Raw genomic sequence first — 25,413 nt, forward strand, 5'->3', positions numbered from 1 at the left:
CTATAATTTTGGTTAAATTAATTGGGATTTTTGGTTACATTAACTAGAATTTTGGTTGAATTACTTGGAATTCTGGATCAGTTAACTAAAATTCTGGTTAAACTATCTAGAAAAAGTATAGTAAAGGCATATTTAACATTCTATTCTAGTTCAAATAAACAGAATTTTGGTGAAATTAACTGAATTTTTGGTTCAATTACATAAATATCTGGTTTAATAAATTTAAATTCTGGTTAAATTAAGCATTTTTATAGTTAATAAAATCAGATTAAGTAGTAAGTCACATTTAACATTTTATTCTCGGCCAAATAATCAGAATTCTGTAAAATTACCTAAAGAAGGTTCAATTAACTTCAATTCTGGAGAAATTAAATACAAATCTCGTTAAATTAACTGAAATTTTCCAGTCAAATGAATTATAATTCTGGTTAAATTAACTTGAATTAATTCGGTTACATTATCTATAATTCTGGTTGAATTATCCGGATTTCTGGTTAAATTATATGGATTAATAAAATCAGAAGAATTGGCAAAGGCATATTTAACATTCTACTATCGGTCAAATAAACAGAATTCTAGTAAAATTATCTAAAAAATGGTGTAACTGAAGTTCTGGATAAATTAGATAAAAATATCGTTAAATTATCTGAAATTTTGAGGTTAAATTAATTATAATGATGGTTAAATTACCAAAAAAATGGTTTAATTAACTACAATTCTGGATAAATTATCTGAAATTTGGCGGTTAAGTTAACTATAATTCTAGTTAAATTAATTGAATTTCTAGTTACATTAACTAGAATTGTGGTTGAATTAATTGGATTTCTGGTTACATTAACTCGAATTCTGATTGAATTACTTGGAATTCTGAATCAGTTAACTAGAATTCTAATTAAACTACCTATACCTCTGGTTTAATTAATTGGAATTTCTGATTTCATTAACTAGAATTCTAATTGAATTACCTGGAATTTTGGATCATTTAACTAGAATTCTGGTGAAACTAACTAGAAAAAGTAGTAGGGGCATATTTAACATTCTATTATAGTTCAAAAAAACAGAATTCTGGTGAAATTAACTGAATTTTTGGTTCAATTACATAAAAATCTGGTTCAATAAATTTAAATTCTAGTTAAATTAACTTGAATTATGATAAAATTAACTTGAATTCTAAGGTTATATTATCTACAATCCTGGTTATATTAACTTGATTAATAAAACCAGGAAAAGTAATAAAGGCATATTTAACATTCTATTCTCGGCCAAATAAACATAATTCTAGTATAATTACCTAAAAAATGATGTAATTAAATGCAATTCTGGATAAATTAGATACAAATATCGTTAAATTATCTCAAATTTTGTCGCTAAATTAACTATAATTCTAGTTACATTACCTAAAAATGGTTTAATTAACTACAATTCTGGATAAATTATCTGAAATTTTGCGGTTAAATTAACTATAATTCTGGTTAAATTAATTGGATTTCTGGTTTTATTAACTAGAATTGTGGTTGAATTAATTGGATTTTTTGTTACATTAACTCGAATTCTGATTGAATTATCTGGAATTCTGAATCAGTTAACTAGAATAATTCTGTTTAAACTAAATAGAATTCTGGTTAAATTAATTGGGATTTTTGATTACATTAACTAGAATTTTGCTTGAATTACCTTGAATTCTGGATCGGTTAACTAGAATTCTGGTTAAACTAACTAGAAAAAGTAGAAATGACATATTTAACCTTCTATTATAGTCAAAACAAATAATTGCTGTTACATTAACTAGAATTCTGGTTAACCCAGCCATAAAAAAGTATGAAAATTGCATATTTAACATTCTACTTTAGTTCAAATAACCGGAATTTTGGCTGAATTCTGTTTTTAAAAAACTCTGGTTTTGATTAATTGGAATTTCGGCTAAATTAACTAGGTTGTAATTAATCTAACTTGATAAAGTTGTAAGTAAAAATTCAATTTTCTAGTTTAGTTAAAATAACCAGAATTCTGAATACCTTCTTTTATCCTTGGTACCTCTTGAATACAAGAATTTTTTTTTTCATTTCACTGTTTTTCTAACGATATCAAATTGAGACATTTTTGCTTCGTTTTTTGTCTCAATTTGATATCCTTAGAAAAACTGGGTGAAGATAATTATGTTTAAATTTCTACTGCTTTGATTTAAAAGTATTATTTGATTGACATTAACCAGAACTTTCTTTTGAGTTTATTTTTTTGATTGAAAAAAAAAATATTTTAAAAAAAAAATTTGTGTACAAACAACTGAGTGCAGTTTGATGAATTTAAAAAACCATAACTACATAAATAACTATTTTCCCAAAAATGCATAGAAAAAATAAAAAAGCATTTCGAGAAAGAAAAATTTCTTTGATAAAAAAAATAACCTAAATTTATCCTACCAAAGAAGATTAAAAGAAATTTTACAGAAGGATCCTTAATAAAAACGAGATACGTTTGAAAAATCCCTCAACCTCTTATCTCATTACCGCCTCCGTAAACCTCTTTCTAAAAATTTCCTTAAAGAAACACTTTTTCTATTTCTTGTAAAATGACAACTGATACTGCATTTTTTCATTTCGAAAAGAGATTGAACATAAAGATACAAAAAAAAAAAAATATCTCTTACAATCACAAACACAGCTTTATTGTCACAGATTATATGATGTTTCGAATTCCAGGTCTTAAGAAATATATTCTTTGGGGTAGGCGCTTAAATATACAATTTCTCTATAGTTTTATTGAATGTTCCCTTGAAAAAAATTCTGTTTCTTCCTAATCTTTTTGTTTCCTAAATGTTTTAGGATCATAAAAAATACTCGCTTAGTAAAATTGTTGTTGTGTAATACTAGTAGATGGTAGAAAGTAGTGCTGATTTGCACCCCTTTTGCTAAAAAAAAACACCCAGCCTCTCTACTATACTAGTTTTTATGGGAGCAACAACTTGTAATTTTGTAACAACTTGTAACAAATTGTAACAAACTGTAACTATATTTATTATACATATTTATACACTTTTTGTACTTCAGAGTATAACCTATAAAATGTATTAGTTTGCAAAAATAATCCTGCTCCTTTTTCCATTTAATTTACTTTTTATAAAATTCACTTTTTTTAAAAATTTACTTTCTACAAAATTTACTTCTTTATAAAGTTTACTTTTATACAAATATTTACTTTTTACAAAATTCCTCTATTTAAAAAAAAATTGTTATCGAACATGGAGTGTTCAGACTATAATGCCTAATTAAAAAAGTTCTAAAAAATTTTTCTACAATGATTCTATAGAATGATTTTACAATTATTCTAATCAACAATCTGTAGAATTTCACTAGAATAATTCTATAGAATTTCTACATGAATTCTAAAAAATATTTTGTAGAAAAAGATAGAGGTAAGTAATTTCAGGGTTGCCAAAAAAAAATTCAAAAAAAACTCAATTATCCTTTTTCGAAAAAATTAATTCTACAGAATTGTCAGTGAAAAGTATGAAAAATTCAAATTTTCAAAAATTTTATTTTAAAACTTTTTTAAAATTTAATTATTAAAGAGAATTTTGTAATTAATTTAGATTTTTTCGGAAAAACAATTTAAATTAAAATTTTGTTTTTCCCTGAATTCAATTAAATATATTTATATATTAAAAAAGAAAAACTTTAAATAAATTTTTTAAAAAATCAAATTTCAAAAAAAATTATTTGAATACAGAATTATTAGTTGTAAGTATGAAAAATTCAAATCTTGAAAAATTCTAATTTCAAATCTTTTCAAAATTCAATTAATTCTAAATATTCATGCTATAATTGCTTTTAATATTCAATTATTATGTAAAATTTTAACTGAAATTCAATTTTAAATCAATTTCTATTAGAAAATTTTACGAGAATTTGATTATTTAAATAGAAAAGTAAATAACTTATTTAATAATTCAATGTTTCTTGAAACTAAATTCTCATAAAGAATTTCATCAACAAATTTTTAAATAATTGAATTTTTGAGACAAATGTTATTAAAATTTTTATGAATAATTATATTCTTTGTGAAATTTGATTAAAATTGTATTAAAAAGAATTGAAATTCTCTGATGAGTTTTATTATTTATATAAATAATTGAATTATTGCGAAGAAATTTGTAAAAAAAATTTGTAAATATTTGAATTCTTGTGAAATTTTTATTATTTGTGAAGAATTTTATTAAACTTTGTTTTAGACAATTGAATTCTTTTGGAAAATTTTATTAAAATAGTGGATATTTAAATTTATTGAAGTGAGTAACATTTTTGAAAATAATTGAATTTCGGAGAATTTTATTATTTTTAAAGATAATTGAAATTTTGATGAGAATTTAAAAAAATTTATTGAACATAATTGAATTTCTGTGAAGAATTTTTATTACTTTTGAAAATAATTGAATTCCTAAAAAGAAATTTATTATTTACGAAAATAATTGAATCCCGGTAAAATTTTTATTATTTATGAAAGTAATTGAATGATTGCGAAGAAGTTTATAAAAAAATTTGTAAATAATGAAATTCCTGTGAAATTTTTATTATTTTATGAAAATAATTAAAAGTGTGTGTAGAATTTTATTAAATTTCTTTTAAATAATTGAATTTTTTTGGAAAATTTTATGAAAATAATAGAGATTAAAAATTATTGAATTGAGAAAAATTTTTGAAAATAATTGAATTTGGAAGAATTTTATTAGTTTTAAAGATAATTGGAATTACATTCTTTGTGAAATTTGATTAAAATTGTAATGAAAAGAATTGAAATTCTCCGATGAGTTTTATTATATAGAATAATAATTGAATCCCTGTAAAAAATTTAATTATTTATGAAAATAATTGAATTATTGCGAGGAAATTTATAAAAAAAAATCATTTGTAACTTCTCCAAAATTTAATTTTTTTATTGTCTTTAACTAAAATTTTTTTATGAGGCAAACAAAAATGACACCAAAATTCATAATTTTCTCATGAATTTAAAAAATTTTATTTTTTTTAATACTTTCAAAAAAAATTTCTGTCTTTTCACTGAATCGCTTGTTTTTGTTTCAAAATTATTTCTCTCTTTTTCTAAAAAATAATTACATTCGTTTAGAAATTCTATAGAATTACTCTAGTGACATTCTAAACAATTTTTGCTAGAATTTTTTGTGGAAATTTTTTATTCTAGAAATTATTCTAGTTAAATTCTGTAGAATTTTTTTGACTGGAAAAAAATCATGAAAATTTCTACACCTAATATTTACCAGAATTCACGTAGAAATCCTATTGAATCATTTCGCAGTAAAATTCTAATAAAGTTCTAGTAAAATTCCGTAGAATATTCAGTATATTTTATATAAAAATCTTTTGAAAAGTTTCATTCTGGTAAAATTTTACAGAATTTTGTTGACAGGCTATATGTATTATCTTGAGTCTAAAAACACATTTTTCGATTTTGAAAAGAAAAAAAATTTTCCTATTTTTTTTTTATTTGAAATTTAAAGATGAATGACATTACACAGTTTTATCGGATAAAAACTGTGTTTTGCGGAAAATTATGATAGAGTGATATATGCTGTTAGATAAGTATCATTTGCTGCTACTGGATTTCGACGGCATTAGATTTATTGCGAAGCTTGGCTGCCACTTCGTTACCTCTATACATATATATACTATATATAAAAAAAAGTCATTTTGAAGGCGGAAATAGCTTTAGCAACGAAGCTGTACTGCATGCTTCTGATAGTAAATGGCTAAAGGCGTTAGAGACTGTAATTTATTTAAATGTAAATTTATTTATGAAATTTAGCAGAAAATTTGATTAACGAAGAAAAAGCTCTAATAAAAAAAATAATTTGTCGTTTTTTTCTATTACAGTTCTCGAGTATAAAATAGAAAAAGTTTTTAATTCTAATAAAGTGAAATGTATACAATATTGTTATAGAAAGTTTCTCTAAATATTTTTATATAAAATTTTTTTTTCATTTTTTACATCAAAAAAGAGAGAGAGAGAGGAGAGAGAGAAAAAAATTCTTTGAACTAAATTTTAGTTTATTGGTACATTTTCTATTTATATTAGAATTAATTTTCAAAAAATTGGAAGAATTCTCAATAGTAACTAATTTACTGAAATAACAAAAAGTGAATAAAATAAATCTGTCTTATTAATTCGAAATCAATACACTGAAGTTCTTATCCGAATTATAATTCCTTCTTATCAGAATGACAATTATAATTTATAATATCAATTTAAATTTCAGGAGAATATTACGAATTAAAAAGTTTGCGAATTTCATAAATGCTTCGAAGAAGGCAAATTGTAAATGGACCATTATGTTATTATTTTCACTCTAAAAATAAATATAACTGATTTGATTAATGAATACTAAAAATCTTCCGACTAATTGTTTAATTGGATTAAAAATTAAATTGGAAAATAATGAAATAAATTCGACATTTAATGGAAAGTTAAATAAAAATATTTCAATTCAATAAAAAAATTATTCTAAAAAAACTAAATAAATTCGACAAGTTTTTAACGTTCAGATGAACGAAATATTTCGTATTAAAAATACTCCTAATTAGTTACTCATTGCAATAAAAATTGAAAACTTAAATTTTACTCTCAGAAACTATTAATTTTTTTGACAGTGAGACAAAATTATTATGAAAAAAATTTAATTTTGAATAAGAATTAAATAAATTTCGTTCATTTGAATGCAGAAAATAAATGTAATAAAGATAATAAAAATAAATAATAATAATAATATGAAATATTAATAAAGAAGGTAAAAGAAATTAAAGTAAAAAAATATTAAAAATCAATAAATTTAAGTACATAATTGTAATAATAAATAATGCAAAAAACCAAATTAAAAATGTAATAATTGTCATACTTTTTTTACGCGAAAAATGAAAATAATGAAAATCTTATCGAAAATTTCGTTTCCTTCAAAAATACGAATTTAACAGCTCGTTTATTACATAATTTATATTCCTTAAAGTAAAACAATTCTATTTCGTGTAATTTAAATTTTTAATTAGCCTGACATATAATCAATAGGTCAATAATTTCAACAAACTTGGTATAAATTTCCAGCGAGAAAAGGAAATTCTCTGATTTCAAAGAAAAGATTGTACGCTTTGATGTTTGCTTTTTTAAAAATTTTCCATTATAGAAAATATACTTTAAAACAAAAATGTTTGACATAAATTTTTTACTTGATATTAATGCAGTATATATAGTAAGTATATAAAATTTCTCTCTCTTTCTCTCTCATTGGAGAAACCAGAGAAACAAGTGATTGATGAAACTATAATAATAGCATATTGATTTCGAAGATACTTATACAGACAATTCCATTTTACTGGATCTTTTTATAGCAGCCTCGGTAATAATTTAATTATAAATGTTGAAGAGAAATTTATCAGCGCAATATATTCATATACTTTTTTTTTAAAGTCTCTTACATAAAGATCCGCGAATAAAAATTTATATTATACGTATAATAATGTTTTATTTAATATAAATATTTTATAAACAAAAATATTAATTTTTTATTTCTCTTGTTTTTTTTATTTTGTTTTTATTTATCGAATATTATTGTTTATTAATGTAACTACATATTATTATATTTATTATATTAATACACTGAATAAAAATTTATTTGATTCAAATAATCGATTATACTTGACTATTATCAATTCAATATTTACTTGAATCAAATAATATTATTTATTGAATTAAAAAAAAGTAAATAATTATCAAATTACTAAATTTAAGTAATTATTTGAATACAAAAATATTATCATTATTAATTGTGAACAAAAAATTGTATATTACTTGAAGAAGAAATTTATTTTTATCTAAATATTGTAAATAAACCAAGTAATGAGGAGAATAGTAAAAATAAATCCCCTCAAATTTTAACCCTCTTGTCCTTTTTTGTAAAAACAGAAAATAAAATTATCTACCGGTGCTTTTATTTCCCTGCAAAAAAAAGAGGACAAAAAAATTGAAATAAAAACGATTTTTTGGGAATCTTTTCAGAGCTTTACGATACGAGACGTGAGAAACCTTCGGTTTTGGTAACGTCACCGGGTTCACCGGATGTTCATACGCAAGGAAGATCGAGACACATAAGACAGCCAACGGGAAATGTTAATTTCGGAGGACGCATTCAGGTGAAATTGAATTTCGATCCTAGTGCCCTTCAATTGATTGTCACCTTAGTGTGCGCGACTGGTCTCCCTCCACGAAGCAATGGCCAAGCAAGAAGTCCATATGCCAAAATATTTTTACTTCCTGATCGAAGGTGAGCAATTTTTTTTCTTTTATTTAAAACAAAATGGATCAATGATTTATAATTTTGTTGTTTAAATTTAGAGGGAAAATGAATAACATCAGGAACAAAGGGTGTGATTCTGTAATTTTACTTTCACCTTAACTTTGAACTTTATTTTCACTTTTACTTTCACTTTGATTTTTACTTTCATTACATTTTCATTCATATTCAATTTTTTCTATTTCTGACAATAATTTCTTTTAAAATAACTTAATTCCTGAAAAACTATTAAAAAATTATTACTTACAAATTATTTAATAAATAATTTTGTTTAAATATTTCAAAAATAATTGAATTTTAAAAGATGTGCGTTTACAATTTTCATAAATAGATGAACTTCAAAAGATTTTAATTTGAAATTTTTGAAAATTTCAATTTTTAATGAACTTAATTAGAAATTTTAAAGAACTTAGATTTTTGATAAATTTTAATAATTCAAATTCTTCTGAAATGACAGCAGAAATTCAATTATTTTCAAAAGTAATAAAATTCTTCGCAGAAATTCAATTACATTCAAATATTTTAAAAAATTTTTGACAAAATTTCAATTCTCATTATAAGTAATATAAAATATTTATCCAAAATTTAATTATTTTAACAAATTTAAAAAAAATTTTCCATAAGAATTCAATTATTTAAAAAAAAAATTGTAATAAAATTCTATGCAAACATTTAGTTATTTTTATAAATAATCAAAATTTCTCAAAAATTCAATTATTTACAAATATTTTTATGAATTTCTTCACAATAATTCGCAATTATTTTTGTTAATAATTAAATTTTTTACAGGGATTCAATTATTTTCATAAATAATAAAACTCATCCCACACTCTTTCAATTATTTTCATAAATAATAATATTCTTCGGATAAGAATTTAATTATTTTTATAAATGGTAAAATTGTTTGCAAAAATGCAATTATTTTCAACAAAATTTTAATAGAATTTCACGATCGAATACAATTTATTATTTTCTAAATTTTAATAAATCCATCAAAACAATTCAATTATTTTTTCAAATAGTAAAATCTTTGCAAAAATTCAATTATTTTCAATAAAGTTTGACGAAAGAATCCAATTTTTATGAATTGAATTTTAATGAATTAATTCTGAGAAAAATTTAATTATTTTCCAAAAATTTAATTTCAATTATTAAGAAACACGATTATTTTAAAACCATGAAAGAAATTGTTTATAAAATGCAATGACTTTCAAATTTTTTAATTAAAATTATTAAAAAAACTCCAAAATTTTTAAAATATTCAAAGAAATTCTTCAAAAGACTTTAGTAAGGGATTTTTAAAAATTTTAATAAAATTCATCGCAAGAATTTAATTATTATCATAAATAATAAGACTCATCGCAGAATTTCAATTATTTTTACTATAATTTTAATCGAATTCTTGGAAAAATGGAATTATTTTTAAAAATTTTATTAAAATTCTCCCCAGAAATACAATTACTTTTATGAATTTTAATAAAATTCATTACGAAATTCAATTATTTTCATAAATAATAATATTCATCAGAAGAATTTAATTATTTTCGAAAGTAATAATCTTTGTTAAGATTTCAATTATCTTTATAAATAACAAAATTCTTCCTCAAAATTCAATTATTTAAAAAAAAAATTTAATAAATATAATGTCAAAATTTCAATTATTTTCAAAAATTTGCCTGAGTTCAATGACTTCTAACATCTACTATTTTAATAAAATTTCTCAAAAGAATTCAACTAATTATAAAATTTTTATAAAATATTTCTTAACTTCTTTCAGATTTAATTATTTCAAAAAAATTGATAAAACTCTGCACGAACATTCAATTATTTTCTAAAACAATAAAAATTCCACAGGAATTTAATTATTTAAAATAGAATTTGCATAAATTTTTCCGAAAAAAATCAGTTGTATAAATTTTTTTTTTATAAAATTCTTCGCAATAATTCAATTATTTTCATAAATAATAAAATTTGTTACAGTATTTCAATTATTTTTAATACAATTTTAATTAATTCCTCAAATAAATTTAATTATTCTGAAAAATTCTATTAAAATTCATCAAAAAAAAAAAAAAAAAAAATTAAAATTCATTATTTAAAAAATTTGTTGATAAAATTCTTTATTAGAATTAAATCTTGAGAAACATTCAATCATTTAATAAATTATTTATTTTTCTATTTAAATAATTTAATTTTCGTAGAATTTTCTATAATAAAAATTGTTTTAAAAATTAATTTCAGTTAAAATTTTAGATTATAATTGAATATTAAAAACATTATAGCGTGAATTTCTAGAAATAATTTGAATTTTAAGAAGGTTTCTAATTAAAATCTTTGAAAATCTGAATTTTTCATACTTTTAACTGACAATTCTGCAGAATTAATTTTTTTGAAAAAGTTTAATTGAATTTTTTTTAAGGGCATTTGAACCATGATGACGTCACAGATTTAAAACTAATGCTTTGCACAAACTGTGACGTCATCAAGGTTCAAATCCCCTTAATATTATTTGAAGTTTTTATTTTCCAAAATATTTAATTGAAGAATTTTCGAGTAATCAAAATTTCGTAAAATTAAATTCTAATCAAATGGATTTAAAAATTCTCAAAGAACTTTTTCAAAAATTATTGAAAATAATTGATTTAAAGAAGAATTTTAGTTAAAAATTCCAAAAAATAATAATTAAATTGAAATGATAAGAATAATGTTGAAGAAGTTACAAAATTCAATAAAAAAAAAGTATTTAATTTTGTTTCATTATTTAATTTTCTGTTTTTTCACACAATTTGCAATTAGCATTTTTTTTTTGATTATTTTTACATTTTACTATATTTACGATTCAAATAATAATTAATTCAATTTCAGTATATCAATATATATAAAAGTAAGATTATCTCTTTAAACCGCATGTGACGCAACGTCAAATATATTGATTATTGAAAATTTTTACTTAAATAAAACCACTGACATTTACACTAAAAACAAATATGCATATAAATTTATCGCTAAGGAAGAGAAGTTGATTATTTTATTTTATTCTTTTTTTTTTGATATTATCTCCTCGAAAAATTGGTGAAATCGCCTTGAAGAAAATGGTTACAATTTCAATTTTGACGCACAGCAAGACAAATGACTTAACATAGAAATTGTTACTAGCCAAAAAATCCATGTTTGGGGGGTGGCGAATTTGGCAACTCTGCCAATTCACAAGTTGACCTAGTATAATGCTTCCAAAACTTTCCTTGTTTCTTCGACTTCAAATATATTGTCAAATTTTCCATTATAACATTTTCTTGGAAAAATTTCTCCTTATTAAAAATTATTACTATTAAAATAGTTATAAAACTTTTCGTTAATGTATTCAGTAAAACTTAGTGATAAAAATAATTATTAGCTGTGAAAGGGGATAATTTTGGAAAGATTTACCCTTTTTGAGGGGAAATCCTTTTTCTTTACCTTTGTGGAATTTGGAACTTGAAAGTTATTTTAAAAACTTTTTTTTTCTAAATTTTTCTAAATTTTTTCTAAATTTTTTTTTCCAGTGAAAAGTCCAAAAAGCGAACGAAAGCCTTGGCAAATACGAATGACCCAAGGTGGGACCAAACTTTCGTTTATAATGGAATCAGATGGTCGGAGTTAAGACAACGTGCTCTAGAAATTACAGTTTGGGATTATGGTAGATATGTTGCAAACGATTTCATTGGCGAAGCCGTTATAGCATTAGCTTCTTCTTCACTCACCGATGAATTAGAGTGGCATTATTTGACTGCCCATGAAGAACATCGCCATGCAAGGTACCAAAAAAAATTTTTATTTTACCCTAGCAATGGAACTTTCGAAAAATTATACCCTAAAAGTTAATATAACAAATAGCAAAAATTTGCCAACTTCTTCCTACCATTTTTAAATAAAATTAGCAATTTTAAAAATAATAGAATTTAAAAATTTTCTAATTTAAAATTTTGTTGAAAACATGAAAAAAAAATAATTAAATTTTGGAGAAATTACAAATTGCAGAAATTCAATTATTTTCAAAAAAAAAAAAATTAAATTCTTATAAAATTCAACTATGTTCAAAATTTGAAAAAAAATTTCGTAAAAAACCCAATTATCTTTATAAATAACAAAATTGATTTGGAATTAGTAAATTTTACTAATTCAAAGACAAAAAATTAGTCACCAATTTAGTAAAAAAAATTTTATTAATTCAAATTTAAAGAGTATATTAAGTTTAGCATTATAGTTATAATAAATTGAATTGCAATAAATATTAAATGGAAATTAAATTGAACGTATTTAAAAAAATATTAAAAGAAAACAAAAAATATTTTCGTCTCTCACAAATTGACAGATAAAAGAAAGTACTTCTCTCCCCATCCCTATGAAGATTTATTGAAATGTAAAATACATTGGATTCTTTTTTCAGTCATTATCAAGATTTTGTCGACGATGTGACGACGCCAGGCGATTGCCATCTTAGTCCACCGTTAACAACCTCAAGACTTAGTGATTCAGATACTTCCGAGTGCGATATCACTGACTGCGATGTTTCTAGGGAACAAAGAAGAACGGCTGACGGTGCCAGTATAAGTAGTATCGGCAGCTCTTCTAGGTAAGGGGACTTTTCTAAATCTCATTAACATTTCCTCGATTCTTGTAAAGTTTTCAATTTTTTTTTCTTTCTTTTTTTTTTTTTTTTGAACTACAAAAATCAATTCAGGAATCGCGAACTAGTCTCTGAATTTTAAAACCACATTCATGTCTTATTCATATTTCTCGCATTATTTTATTCGACTCAGTGTTAAATTGCCCACGACTATTTGCATATTTTCGCAAAATGTTTAATTACAGAGCGAGGAGTTAAGATTTCGCCATTTTTAATAACAAGGAGAATTGTTTATTATTATTGTGTTTTTTTTAAATTCACTCATTAACTACATAATTATCATTGATTATATTTTCAAAAAATTTAATTTAATTCTTTGCGAGAATTCAATTATTTTCATAAATAATAACATTCTTCGGATAAGATTTTAATTATTTTTATAAATAGTAAAATTTTTTTGAAAAAATTCAATTATTTTTAAACAAAATTTTAATAAAATTTCACAAACGAATACAATTATTTTCTAAATTTTAATAAATTCATCAAAACAATTCAATTATTTTTTTAAATAGTAAAATCTTTGCAAGAATTCAATTATTTTCAATAAAATTTCACGAAAGAATTCAATTTTTATGAATTGAATTTTAATGAATTGAATTTTACTGAATTAATTTTTAATTAATTAATTTTTAATAAATTAATTCTTAATGAATTCTTCCAAACAATTCAATTATTTTTATAAATAGTAAAATTCTTTGCAGAAAACTACATTATTTTTTCAAAAAATATTAAAGAAGTTCTTCAAAAGAATTTAATTATCTTCTATATTTAAATAAAATTCCTTGAATGAATTGAAATATTTTAGAAAATTGTAATATAATTCTGAGAAGAATTTAATTATTTTCCAAAAATTTTAATAAAATTCAATAATTAAAAGTTTAATTTCAATTATTAAAAAATACAATTATTTTAAAATCATGAAAGAAATTTTTTATAAAATGCAATTACAAGACTCGAATCAATAAAAGTATTAAAAAATACGGACTTTACGGACCAAAAATTAAAAATTAGGAACCAATTACTAACATTTAACCAGTCCGAGTCAAATAAGAGAACATTTTACTTAAAACTATAAAAAAAAAACTTTTTCAAAAATATTAACATTAACATTAAATATTAACATTTTAACTGAAATTAATTTTTAAATCAATTTTTATTAGAAAATTCTACTAGAATTCAATTCTTTAAGTACAAGAATAAATAATTTATTGAATAATTGAATGTTTTTTAAAGTAAATGGCGCGTAACACATTATAGCATCCAGCCCCTCAATTAAATTCTATCAACGAATATTAATAAATTCACTTCCTTCAATTCGAATATTAATAAAATTTGTAAGAATAATTAGAATTTTCGATAAATTCTGCAATAAGTTTTATTAATTGGGAAAATAATTCAATCCCTAAGAAAAATTTTACTACTTTTGAACAATATTTAATTTTTGCGAAAAATATTATTACTTTTGAAAATAATTAAATTTTTGCAATAATTTGTAACTTTTTAAAAATTAAATTTTTTACCCTGTTTTTAACTAAACATCTTCTATAAATCCATTATTTTTAATAATTTTTAAAAATGTTCTTTAAGAATTTTCATATTCATTTGTTTACAATTCAATTTTACAAAATTTCAATTATTTGTAAACTCTTCGATAAAATATATATTAAAAAATAAAAACTTTAAATAATTTTAAAAAAAAGTCCGCAATTAAAGTTTCACAAAAAAAATTAATTCCACAGAATTGTTAGTTAAAAATATGAAAAATTAAAATTTGCAAAGAATTTAATCTAAAACCATTTTAAAATTCAATTATTTCTAAAAATTTACGATCTAATACTTTTAAAATTCCTTTATAATCTAAATTTTTAACTGAAATCCATTTTTAAATCAATGTTTATGAGAAAATTTTACTAGAATTACATTATTTAAATACAAAAGTAAATTATTTTTTGAATAATTGAATGTTTCTTAAAATCGAATTCTCATAAAGAATTTTATCTATAAATTTTTAAATAAATAATTTCTTTTGAGGAATTTTAATAAAATTTTCAGGAATTTTTTCGAGGAATTCGATTAAAATTGTATTAAAAATAATTGAAATTCTACAAAAAGTTTTATTATTTACGAAAATAATTGAATTCCTAAAAAGAATTTTATTATTTACGAAAATAATTAAATCTCCCTAAAAATTTAATTATTTATAAAAATAATTGAATAATTGCGAAGAAATTTATAAAAAATTTGTAAATAATTGAATTTCTGTGAAGTTTTTATTATTTTTTGAAAATAATTAAAAGTTTGTGTAGAATTTTATTTAATTTTTTCTTAAATAATTGAATTCTTTTGGAAAATTTTATGAAAATAGTATATATTAAAAATCATTGAATTGAATAACATTGTTAAAAATAATTGAATTTCGGAAAAGAATTTAATTATTTCTAAAGATACTTAAAATTTTGATGAGAATTTTTAAAAATATTTGAACATAATTGAATTTTTCGAAGAATTTTATTACTTTTGAAAATAATTGAATTTCTGCAATCATTTGTAATTTCTCTAAAATACTCCAAATTATATCGTACAATTTACGAACTTTTCATCCTTTTTGAATCAAATTACGGACTTTACGGACCTTTTTTCAAAAATACGGATTTTTACGGACTTTTACGGGATTTACGGACCTAGTTCGAACCCTGCAATTACAAAATTATTTTTTTCAGTCGAAAAAGTCCTACAGAATTTTAGTTTCTACTGAATATTTTGTGAAATTTCACTAGAGTAATTCTATAGAATTTCGAAAGTAACGTAAATTTTTTGTAATAAAAAGAGAGAAGTAATTTAGAACCAAAAATACTAAAAATGTTTTTGACAAGGATTTCGAAGCATAATAATTGTAAAATTTCATTACAAGTTGTAAATTTATAAAGAAAACTAATAATTGCGAAACAATTTTACGAATAGTGAAAATTAATTTTCGAAAAAAGCATTTTTTTTATTAAAAAAAAAAAAAATTAGGAAACAGAAAAAAAAATTGAAAAATAAATTCCCCTGGTATGAGTAAAACGAAAACGTTTACTTGCGCTGTGAAACATTAGATAACATGTTCGATTCACGAGAATAGGGTGACCAATCTGATATCCTGCAGTATCTTCGCTTTAAAGCTTTTTTACTGGGATCGTAACTGACGTCTTAAGTGTCGACGAAACGGTTATTCGCCTGTAACATCTTCCTGTAAACGTAATTGCCAATAACACGAGGTCATGGCACTTTGCGATTGCTTGAAAATACTGTTTCCCCGAATATTTTTCTTATCAAAAAACCCAAAATGGAGGAGACTTTATCGGCGTTGTCACTGAATTCGAGGAGGCAAACAAAGTTTTCTTAAAGAAGAAGGAAAAATAATTTTTCAATTTTAAACAATAATTTATTATTTACTTTCTGATCTAGAGTCAAACTGAGGGTGGGAACTAAATGGGGTAGCTAAGAAAATGATTTTCGGTTTCTTACTCTTGGATTTTGAATTCTGTATTCTCGCTTATGAAATTTTTTTTTCGTTTCTAGAATGTGACGAGAATGAAGTTTGTTAAAAATTTTGCCTAAGGAGAATTTTTCTATGTAAAATTTGTTACATTCTTCTTATCACATAAAAAAGTATTATTTTTTTATAAGAACTCCGCCAAATGATGATTCTACTAAATGAAAAATTAATTTAATTAAAAAAATAATAAATAAAACTTTCTGATAATTAAAATTCCAGATTCCAATTTTAAATTCGAAATAAATTTCGCTAGAAACAATTTAAATTCGTGTCATCTCGTAATCAGTAGAAAAGGAAAGATTCAGTCAGACAGTACGTTTTACATTTAACATTTTTAAAAGGGAAAAACGTAATTTCTAGTCAGACGTATTATCAAGAAGGTGTAAAATTTATTATCCGTAGTAAAGGAAATTTTTGTTAGAAAAATGGTAGATATAGTAGAAAAAGTCACTTTGAGTCAGACAAAATATTTTCTATTCGTTTTATTTTATTAGCAGTAGTACATAACAGTTTTAGTCAGACAGTCGGTTTTAAATTAATGTATTTAAAAAAAAGTGACAGAAGTTTTACATAGTCAGAAATACAGGTAAAATTTACTACTAGTAGTGACGGACATTTTTAGTCAGACAGAACGTTTGATACCAGTGGTAAAAGTCAATTTTATTCGGTCAAAATATTTTCTATTCCTTTAATTTTATTATTAGTAATAAAAATAATTTTTACTCAGTTAGATTTTTCAAATTTTCACAATTTCCAATTAAAGTAAAAACAGTCAGTTTTCAGTCAGACGAAATATTTTTAATTATTATAAATTCAGTAGTACGAGTCAATTTTAATATTAGAATTAGTGATAAAATTCTTTTAATCGATTTGAGTCTGACATTGATAGTAAAATTCAATTTTAGTCAGAATTAAATTCAATTCTTAGTGAATTCATCTTATTTTAATAACAGTAGTAAAAATCAGTTTTAGTCAGACAGTAAGTTTTAGATTCATTTCTGTCTGTCAAAATGTAAATTTCTGTAGTTTTATTAAAATTTGTCAGTAGCACAAGTAAATTTTAGTCAGATAAAAGTTTTTAATTTCAATTTTTCTTTTTAATTAAGCAAAAAAGGGGATTTCATTTTTCAAAAAGGAATCAAATTTTTTTTTTGTTAATTATTTTCATTTTTTTTATTTATTTCCGTAGTTGGTAACTTTTGTTAAATTTATATTCAAACTTTTTATTACAATGCTACTTTTGTTTTAAAATTACATGAATTTTACGATATAGGAAGTAAGTTAAAAAAAAATTAGTAAAATTATCTTGGGACTTGGAAAAATATTTTCTTTGAAAATAGTAAAATTTAATGTTAAAAATTGTTATTTCCAGAACACCTTTTACTATTTTCAAAGACAATTTTTTTTTTAAAATTAGAAAAATTTATTTCAAAAATAGTAAAATTTACTCTAAAAATAAAAATATTTAATAGCTAATTCTAATGTTCGAGGAAAATATTTTATATAATTTAAAATGTCTGTAGTAAGTTTTATTGAAAATTAGTAAAACATACTTTAAATTTAGTAAAAACTTATTATAAAATTAATAAAATTTGTCCAAAATTCCAAACAAAAAATTTCCTTCAAAAATAGTAAAATTCAATATAAAAAATTGTTATTTCCAGAATAACTTTTACTATTTTTAAAGACAATTTTTTTTTATATAAATTAGAAAAATTTATTCTGAAATTAATACAATTTCTCAAAAATTTCAAACAATTCGAATTTTTCTTAGAAGTAATAAAAGTTATTTTATATTTGTTACCTTTTATGAACAAATTTTCGAGTTTAAAGACTCTGAGAAAGAATATAAAAGGATTTCTAACTTTCAAAATACAAAAATTTTTCCAAAGTTACCGAAAAGTAAATACCTACATTTTCTTGAAGCATAACTATAAAATTTTTTTAACTTATAAAGAAAGACAATTTTTGCAAGATTTTCTTTTTTAAAAAAAGGGGAGAAAATTTATGATTTTAGGTGTTTTAGGGGATTTTATTAATTTAAGGCTGAAAAGGGGAAAAAAGTAAAAAAAAAAGGGGATTAGATAAAAAAAGGGGACTAACTGTGATCCCTGTAAATGAGAATTATGTTAAATTTAAATTTTTCTCAATATTAAAAATTATTCTAAATGAGAATTCACTATGTGAAAATTTTCTCAAATCGAAACGAGATATGAATTTCGAAATACAAACTAAATTCGAAATACAAACTGAAATTTATATTCACGCTTCTTAAAAAGACACAAAAGAAAACAAAAATAGCAAAACAAAAATCTCCTCTCAACGAAACCAAAATGAAATTTTGCCTTTCAGAATTCAGAAATAAAAATCAAATCAAGATTGGGGTACACTTTTTCTAAAACATATTTTCTAATTTTTTATTTTCTAAAAAGGTGAATTTCTAAAAAACTTTTTTCTAATGAAGGTGATTTTCTAATTGTCTTTCTTCTAATAAAGGTCATTTTCTAAAAAATTATTTTTCTAATAAAGGTAATTTCAAAAAAAAAATTTCTAACAATATTCAATGTTTGTAATAACGATCAATAGATATATGATTAAAAAATAAAATTTACGAAAATTTTTTAATTCTTTAAAAAAAAATACTTAAGATTTCGTTAAAAAATTATAATAAAAAATAGAAATTGTGACAATTTTTTAACAAAATTTAAAAATCGTAATTAACAAATAGAAATTATAGGAATTTTTTTCCTAAAGATATTTAAAACTTTCTAAAAAAATGTTCTACAAATAAATTAATTTTGGAAATTTTGGTATAAAAATGATGCAAATTATTATTATTTTTCGAAGAAGAACAGAATTTTATTTACAAACTGTGATAAGAAATAGTAATTTTATAAAATTTTTTCTACTTTTTCAAAAAGAAACATAATTTTGTAAACAAAATTGTGATTGAGAAACAGAAAATATGCAAAATAGTTTCTATATTCTTAATCTTAATTTTTTAACGATTTTCTAACTTTTATCAAAATTATGGAATTTTACAAATTTTTTTTTATTCTAGGAAAATAAATATTAGAAATCATAAATTTTTAGAAAAATTTCTTTAGAAATTAAAACTTGTTAGGAAAACTTTTTTTAGAAAACAGATTTTATAAGAAACAGCTTTTTTTTAGACAAGAAGGATTAGAAAATATTTTTTTAGTAAAAGTGACCACCTACCAAAATCAAAGCAAATTAAAATTACAGAAAGCACAAAAATATCTAGATGTTCGAGGCTTCTGTTTCCTCCACTGTGAGTGGTATATTTTTACATCTGCAATCTAATTGTTGGAGCGATATTTTTGCAATTTATGAGTGCGGCATATATTTTGTTTGTTGATGGAAGTTTTTGGGTATATATATACATTATTTCGTTGACTGCAGGGGAAAAAAGTTAGCGTGCACACTATTCTCCTATCCTCTGACTTTCCCTGTCTAAAGCACATTGCTGTCATACTGACGTAAGTTTAGTTTCGTACACAGAAAATTCAAGGAAAAAAAAAGAGGAGAAAAAGAGGAGGAGACACACACATATTCAGATTGAGTTAAGAGAGAAAGAGAAAGCAAGTTATAAAACTGGGCAACAAGCCAATTGACATGCCAGTTGGCCTGCAACCACCGCTGACTGCGGAGCCACTCTCTCTCTCTCTCTCTTTCTTTTTTTTAAAAAAAAACTCTCTTTTATACATGTACATATAAATAACCTCGCATCAAAATTAACATTCCGAAGATGAGGTTCTGTTCGTTATTTGTGAGTGCTTGAATTTCTCATGAATTTTCTCTTTTCTAAACGCATTTTCCAGGGGTAGCAAGAAAAAAAAGAAAGCAAAAAGAAAGAAAAACCATTTCGCGAATGTATATATATATATAAAATATCTGGCTCGATTTACCGCGCCGAGTGCCTAGCATGAAAATCTCACTACTTTTTCAGCAGCACGTACTTAATTCCCTAGAGATAAATTCGCGAAAGATCAATCCTTCGATGTTCCGTTTTACTACGCGTTCGAGAAATGCTATCGTTCTTTTATTTCTATTCATTCTCTTTCTCTCTCTCATTCTTTTTCTTTATCTTACACTTTTCTTTCCGTTTCCTCATTATTTCTTTCATTTTCCTATTTCTGTCGCTGTCTTTTTCAGTTCTCGTTTCAGATGTCGAGAGTGCCCTTAATTGCTTTGTCTCTCCTTATTCCGTATTCAGAGAATGCAATCGAACTCTGTAGATTTTTCACCGGACTGCCTTTTCACAGATCATATGATTTTTTTTCTCTCCTCTCTCTCTTATTGTTTTTCTCGGTTGTAATCGATTTTCTTAATGAACACTTTAAACTGAAAGGTTTTTCTTTATATATATAATATCGCAAGAAAAAACGAATAATTTTCTTTGTTGTCGAAAAAAAAATCTTTATTATTGAATAAAATCGCTCAGTTATTTTTTCATATCGATAAAATGGCAAAGTTATCCTTTATTATTATCGAAAAAATTTGTAAAGCTAACTTAAATGTATCAAAATTCAGAGTAAAATAAGAGAATATTTTACTTAAAACTATTTAATTAAATTTTTCACAACTATAAAACATGAAGATATCGACAACTCCGAGTTATCGACTCGGAGTGATCGATTTCTTCATTCTTTATAGTTATGAAAAATGGCAAATTTATAAAATAATTTACAATTCAATTATTATTTTCAAGAATTTTTAACTAAAATTCTTCTTTAAATCGATTATTTTTAATAATTTCCGAAAAAGTTCTTTGACAATTTTCAAATCCATTTGCTTACAATATTCAATTTTACGAAATTTCAATTATTTGTAAATTCTTTAACTAAATAAATATTAGAAAAATAAAAACTTAAAATAATATTAAAAAAATTCAATTAACCTTTTTCAAAAATATTAATTTCAAAATTCAATTATTTCTAAAAATTCACGCTATATTGCTTTTAATATTCAATTATTATCTAAAACTTTAACTAAAATTCATTTTTATGAAATGAAAATCAATTTTTATTAGAAAATTCTACTAGAATTCAATTATTTAAATACAAAAATAAATAATTTATTGCATAATTAAATGTTTCTATAAATTGAATTCTTATAAAGAATTTTATCAACAAATTTTTAAATAATTGAATTCTATCAATGAATAATAATAACATTTCTAAGAATAATTACATTTTTCGATAAATTCGATTAAAATTGTATTGAAAATAATTGAAATTCTGCAATGAGTTTTATTATTTGTGAAAATAATTGAATCTCTAAGAAGTTTATTAGTTTTTGAGAATATTTAATTTTTGCGAAGAATAATTTGTAACTTTTACAAAATTGAATTTTTTTTTCCTGTTTTTAACTAAACATCTTTTATAAATCCATTATGTTTAATAATTTTTGAAAAAGTTCTTTAAAGAATTTTCAAATTTATTTGTTTACAATTCAATTTTACAAAATTTCAATTGTTCGTAAATTCTTTAATTAAATATATATTAGAAAATAAAAACTTTAAATAATTTCAAAAAAAAATCCGCAATTAAAGTTTCTCAAAAAAAATTAATTCCACAGAATTGTTATTTAAAAATTTGAAAAATTCAAATTTTCAAAGATTTTAATATAAAACCTTTTCAAAATTCGATTATTTCTAAAAATTTACGCCCAAATGCTTTTAAAATTCAATTATAATCTAAAATTTTAACTGAAATCCATTTTTAAATCAATGTTTATGAGAAAATTCTACTAGAATTCAATTATTTAAATAAAAAAATAACAATTTATTGAATATTTTCATGTTTTTTAAAATTGAATTTTCATAAAGAATTTTATCAATAAATTTTTAAATACCTAACTGAATTCATTTGACGAATTTTAATAAAATTTTAAAGAATTTTTTCGAGGAATTAGATTAAAATTGTATTAAAAGTAATTCAAAATTCTCCATTGAGTTTTATTATTTACCGAAAGAATTGAATCCCAGTAAAAATTTTATTATTTATGAACGTAATTGAATGATTTCGAAGAAATTTATAAAAAAATTTGTAAATAATGAAATTCTTGTAAAATTTTTAATATTTTTTGAAAATAATTATAAAAGTTTGTGTAGAATTTTATTAAATTTTTTTTAAAAATAATTTAATTCATTTGGAAAATTTTATGAAAATAGTAGATATAGAAAACCATTCAATTCAGGAAAATGTTCGAATTTCAGAGAAGAATTGAATTATTTCTACTCTCTAAAACTGAATCAGTGAAATTTGACTGAGAATCAGTGACTCTATTCTCGCGATTTGAATCAGTGAAATTTCACTAAAAATCAGTTAAAAATGATTGAAATTTTAGTCATTTTTCACTGATTGGACAATTAAAAAATAACTGAAATTTTTAATATGTGTGATAGAAATTTTCAGTAGTTTTTTAATTGTCGAATCAGTGAAAAATGACTGAAATTTCAGTTATTTTTAACTGATTTTCAGTCAAAAATATGAAAAATTCTGATTTTCAAAGATTTTAATTTAAAATCTTTTCCAAATTTAATTATTTCTAAAAATTGACGATCTAATGCTCGATCTAATGCTTTTAAAATTCAATTATAATCTAAAATTTTAACTGAAATCCATTTTTAAATTAATGTTTATGAGAAAATTCTACTAGAATTAAATTTTTTTCATACAAAAATAACAATTTATTGAATTTTTAATTTTAAATTTAAGAATTTTTTCGAGGAATTCGATTAAAATTGTATTAAAAATAATTAAAATTCTACACAATGATTTTTATTATTTACGAAAATAATTGAATTCCTAAAAAGAATTTTATTATTTACTAAAATAATTGAATCCCCGTAAAAATTTTATTATTTATGAAAGTAATTGAATGATTGCGATGAAATTTATAAAAAAAAATTGTAAATAATGAAATTCCTGTAAAATTTTTATTATTTTTTGAAGATAATTATAAAAGTTTGTGTAGAATTTTATTGAATTTTTTTAAAAATAATTGAATTCATTAAGAAAATTTTATGAAAGTAGTAGATATTGAAAATCATTGAATTCAGGAAAATGTTTGAAAATAATTGAATTTCGGAGAAGAATTTAATTATTTCTAATTCTATATAAAGATAATTGAAATTTTGATGAGATTTTTTAAAAATACTTGAACATAGTTGAATTTCTGCGTATAATTTTAATACTTTCGAAAATAATTGAATTTTTGCAATCATTTGTAATTTCTCTAAAATTCTCCAAATTATATCGTACAATTTACAAACTTTTCATCCTTTTTGAATCAAATTACGTACTTTACGGACCTTTTTTTAAAAAACGGACTTTTACCGACTTCAAGCAAAGTTACGGACTTTTACGGGATTTACGGACCTAGTTCAAGCCCTGATATCCTCAGAAAAACAGTGCATCTCATAAAAAAGAATCGGAAAATCTTTGTTTTTCTTAATTTTTTCTTCTTTTGGGGGAAATTTTCAAATTTTGTTTCAAAATAGAGAGAATTTTGCGCTGATCGATCTTTATTAAATTGAATGACAAATGCTCTGAAAGAGATCACTGACCTAAGAGTAAACAGCACTGTGCAAGTTGAATTATAGCTGGTGGCTGGTAATTAGATTCTAAGTGCCGTTCTCATCGATATAGTATATAGAGATGGTGTGCGGTGCATTGGCCCGAGAGTTTGCATTGATATGATGTGAGAAATCCAGTTCTTCGTTTTGAATTCATAGATCGGAGGTGTGTCAAGGGTCTATCGAACTTACAAATGATGTTCACGAGGTAAAAATCCTCTCCCCTCTAACAGTAATGATTCAACTTCTGATTTCAATTCCTCAACAACCATACATACATACACAAGAGGTCACAAGTTCAACTTTAGAATTATCGATCTCATTTTAAATCCAATTTCAATTGTTTTCATTTCAGTTATAAATTAGAATTTCTTTTTCTTCCATAAATCCATTATTTTTAATAATTAATTTCTTTTGAAATTCAACTAATTTCGAAATATTCAAGTAAAATTATTCATTAAATAATTTCTAAGTAATAATTTTATGATAGTTCTTCAGGAATTAAGTTATTTAAAAAGAAATTGTTGTCAGAAATAAAAGAAATTGAAAGTTTTGTATTTCCTGACTTATGGAAACCCTGGTATTATTCATATTTATCTAGTACTTCAGTTAATTACAAATCGCAACAATTTCTCAATTTCCTTTCAATAACCACGAATAATATGAATGATGATGATGATAATTAATTTTCACGACAATCGATAATTGATTGGTTTAAATAATTTAAATTATAATTATAGATATTTGGTTTTATAAATAGAAATAATGTTAAAATTATTCAATAAAACAATTAAAAACAATAAAGAAATTAGCTTACAATTAGAAATATTAAGAAGTTGATAATTAAATATGTATCCTGGGAAAAATTAAAAAAATCGCACCACACAATCATTCTGAATAGAATTCTATAGAATTTTTTCGACTGGGAAGTTATAAAAAAAAGTTCGAAAAATGTTCTCTTATTATCGTTTGGAATACTATACAAAACAGTAATTTTTGTTTTGAAATGCCTTAATCCGCGTATTAGTTGTTATTATAATTGCAAAGCTTTTTTTTTTTACAGAAATGTGATCGAAAAATCCAAAATGCTCGGGTAAAACACACGCGAAATGATTTTCACTGTTCTCACATATTTAATAAATGTTCAATATCATCTAATAGGATTATTTAAAAGGGTTTCGCGAATCTAGTGATGAATTCATTCCGCCGAACGGAACGCCGCGTGACACTTTATTTCTATTTCAAGTGTACGA

General features: G+C 22.4%; 1 protein-coding gene across 9 annotated transcripts in view; it reads left to right on the top strand.

Annotated features, from left to right (window-relative positions):
• Nucleotides 1-25,413, top strand: part of LOC122507702 (regulating synaptic membrane exocytosis protein 2) — a 166,734-nt gene that overhangs the window by 105,661 nt on the left and 35,660 nt on the right. For all 9 annotated transcript variants that reach the window (XR_006302138.1, XR_006302134.1, XR_006302135.1 and 6 more), the window contains 3 exons: nucleotides 8,059-8,323; nucleotides 11,896-12,147; nucleotides 12,780-12,965. Coding sequence is in view for 1 of the 9 variants with exons in the window: in XM_043620559.1 (XP_043476494.1) it covers nucleotides 8,059-8,323; nucleotides 11,896-12,147; nucleotides 12,780-12,965 (703 nt within the window). In the remaining 8 variants the exon portion in view is untranslated. The remainder of the gene's footprint in view (nucleotides 1-8,058; nucleotides 8,324-11,895; nucleotides 12,148-12,779; nucleotides 12,966-25,413) is intronic.

Source organism: Leptopilina heterotoma, unplaced genomic scaffold, assembly GCF_015476425.1.
Source record: "Leptopilina heterotoma isolate Lh14 unplaced genomic scaffold, ASM1547642v1 Lhet_51, whole genome shotgun sequence".
Taxonomy (NCBI): Eukaryota; Metazoa; Arthropoda; class Insecta; order Hymenoptera; family Figitidae; genus Leptopilina; species Leptopilina heterotoma.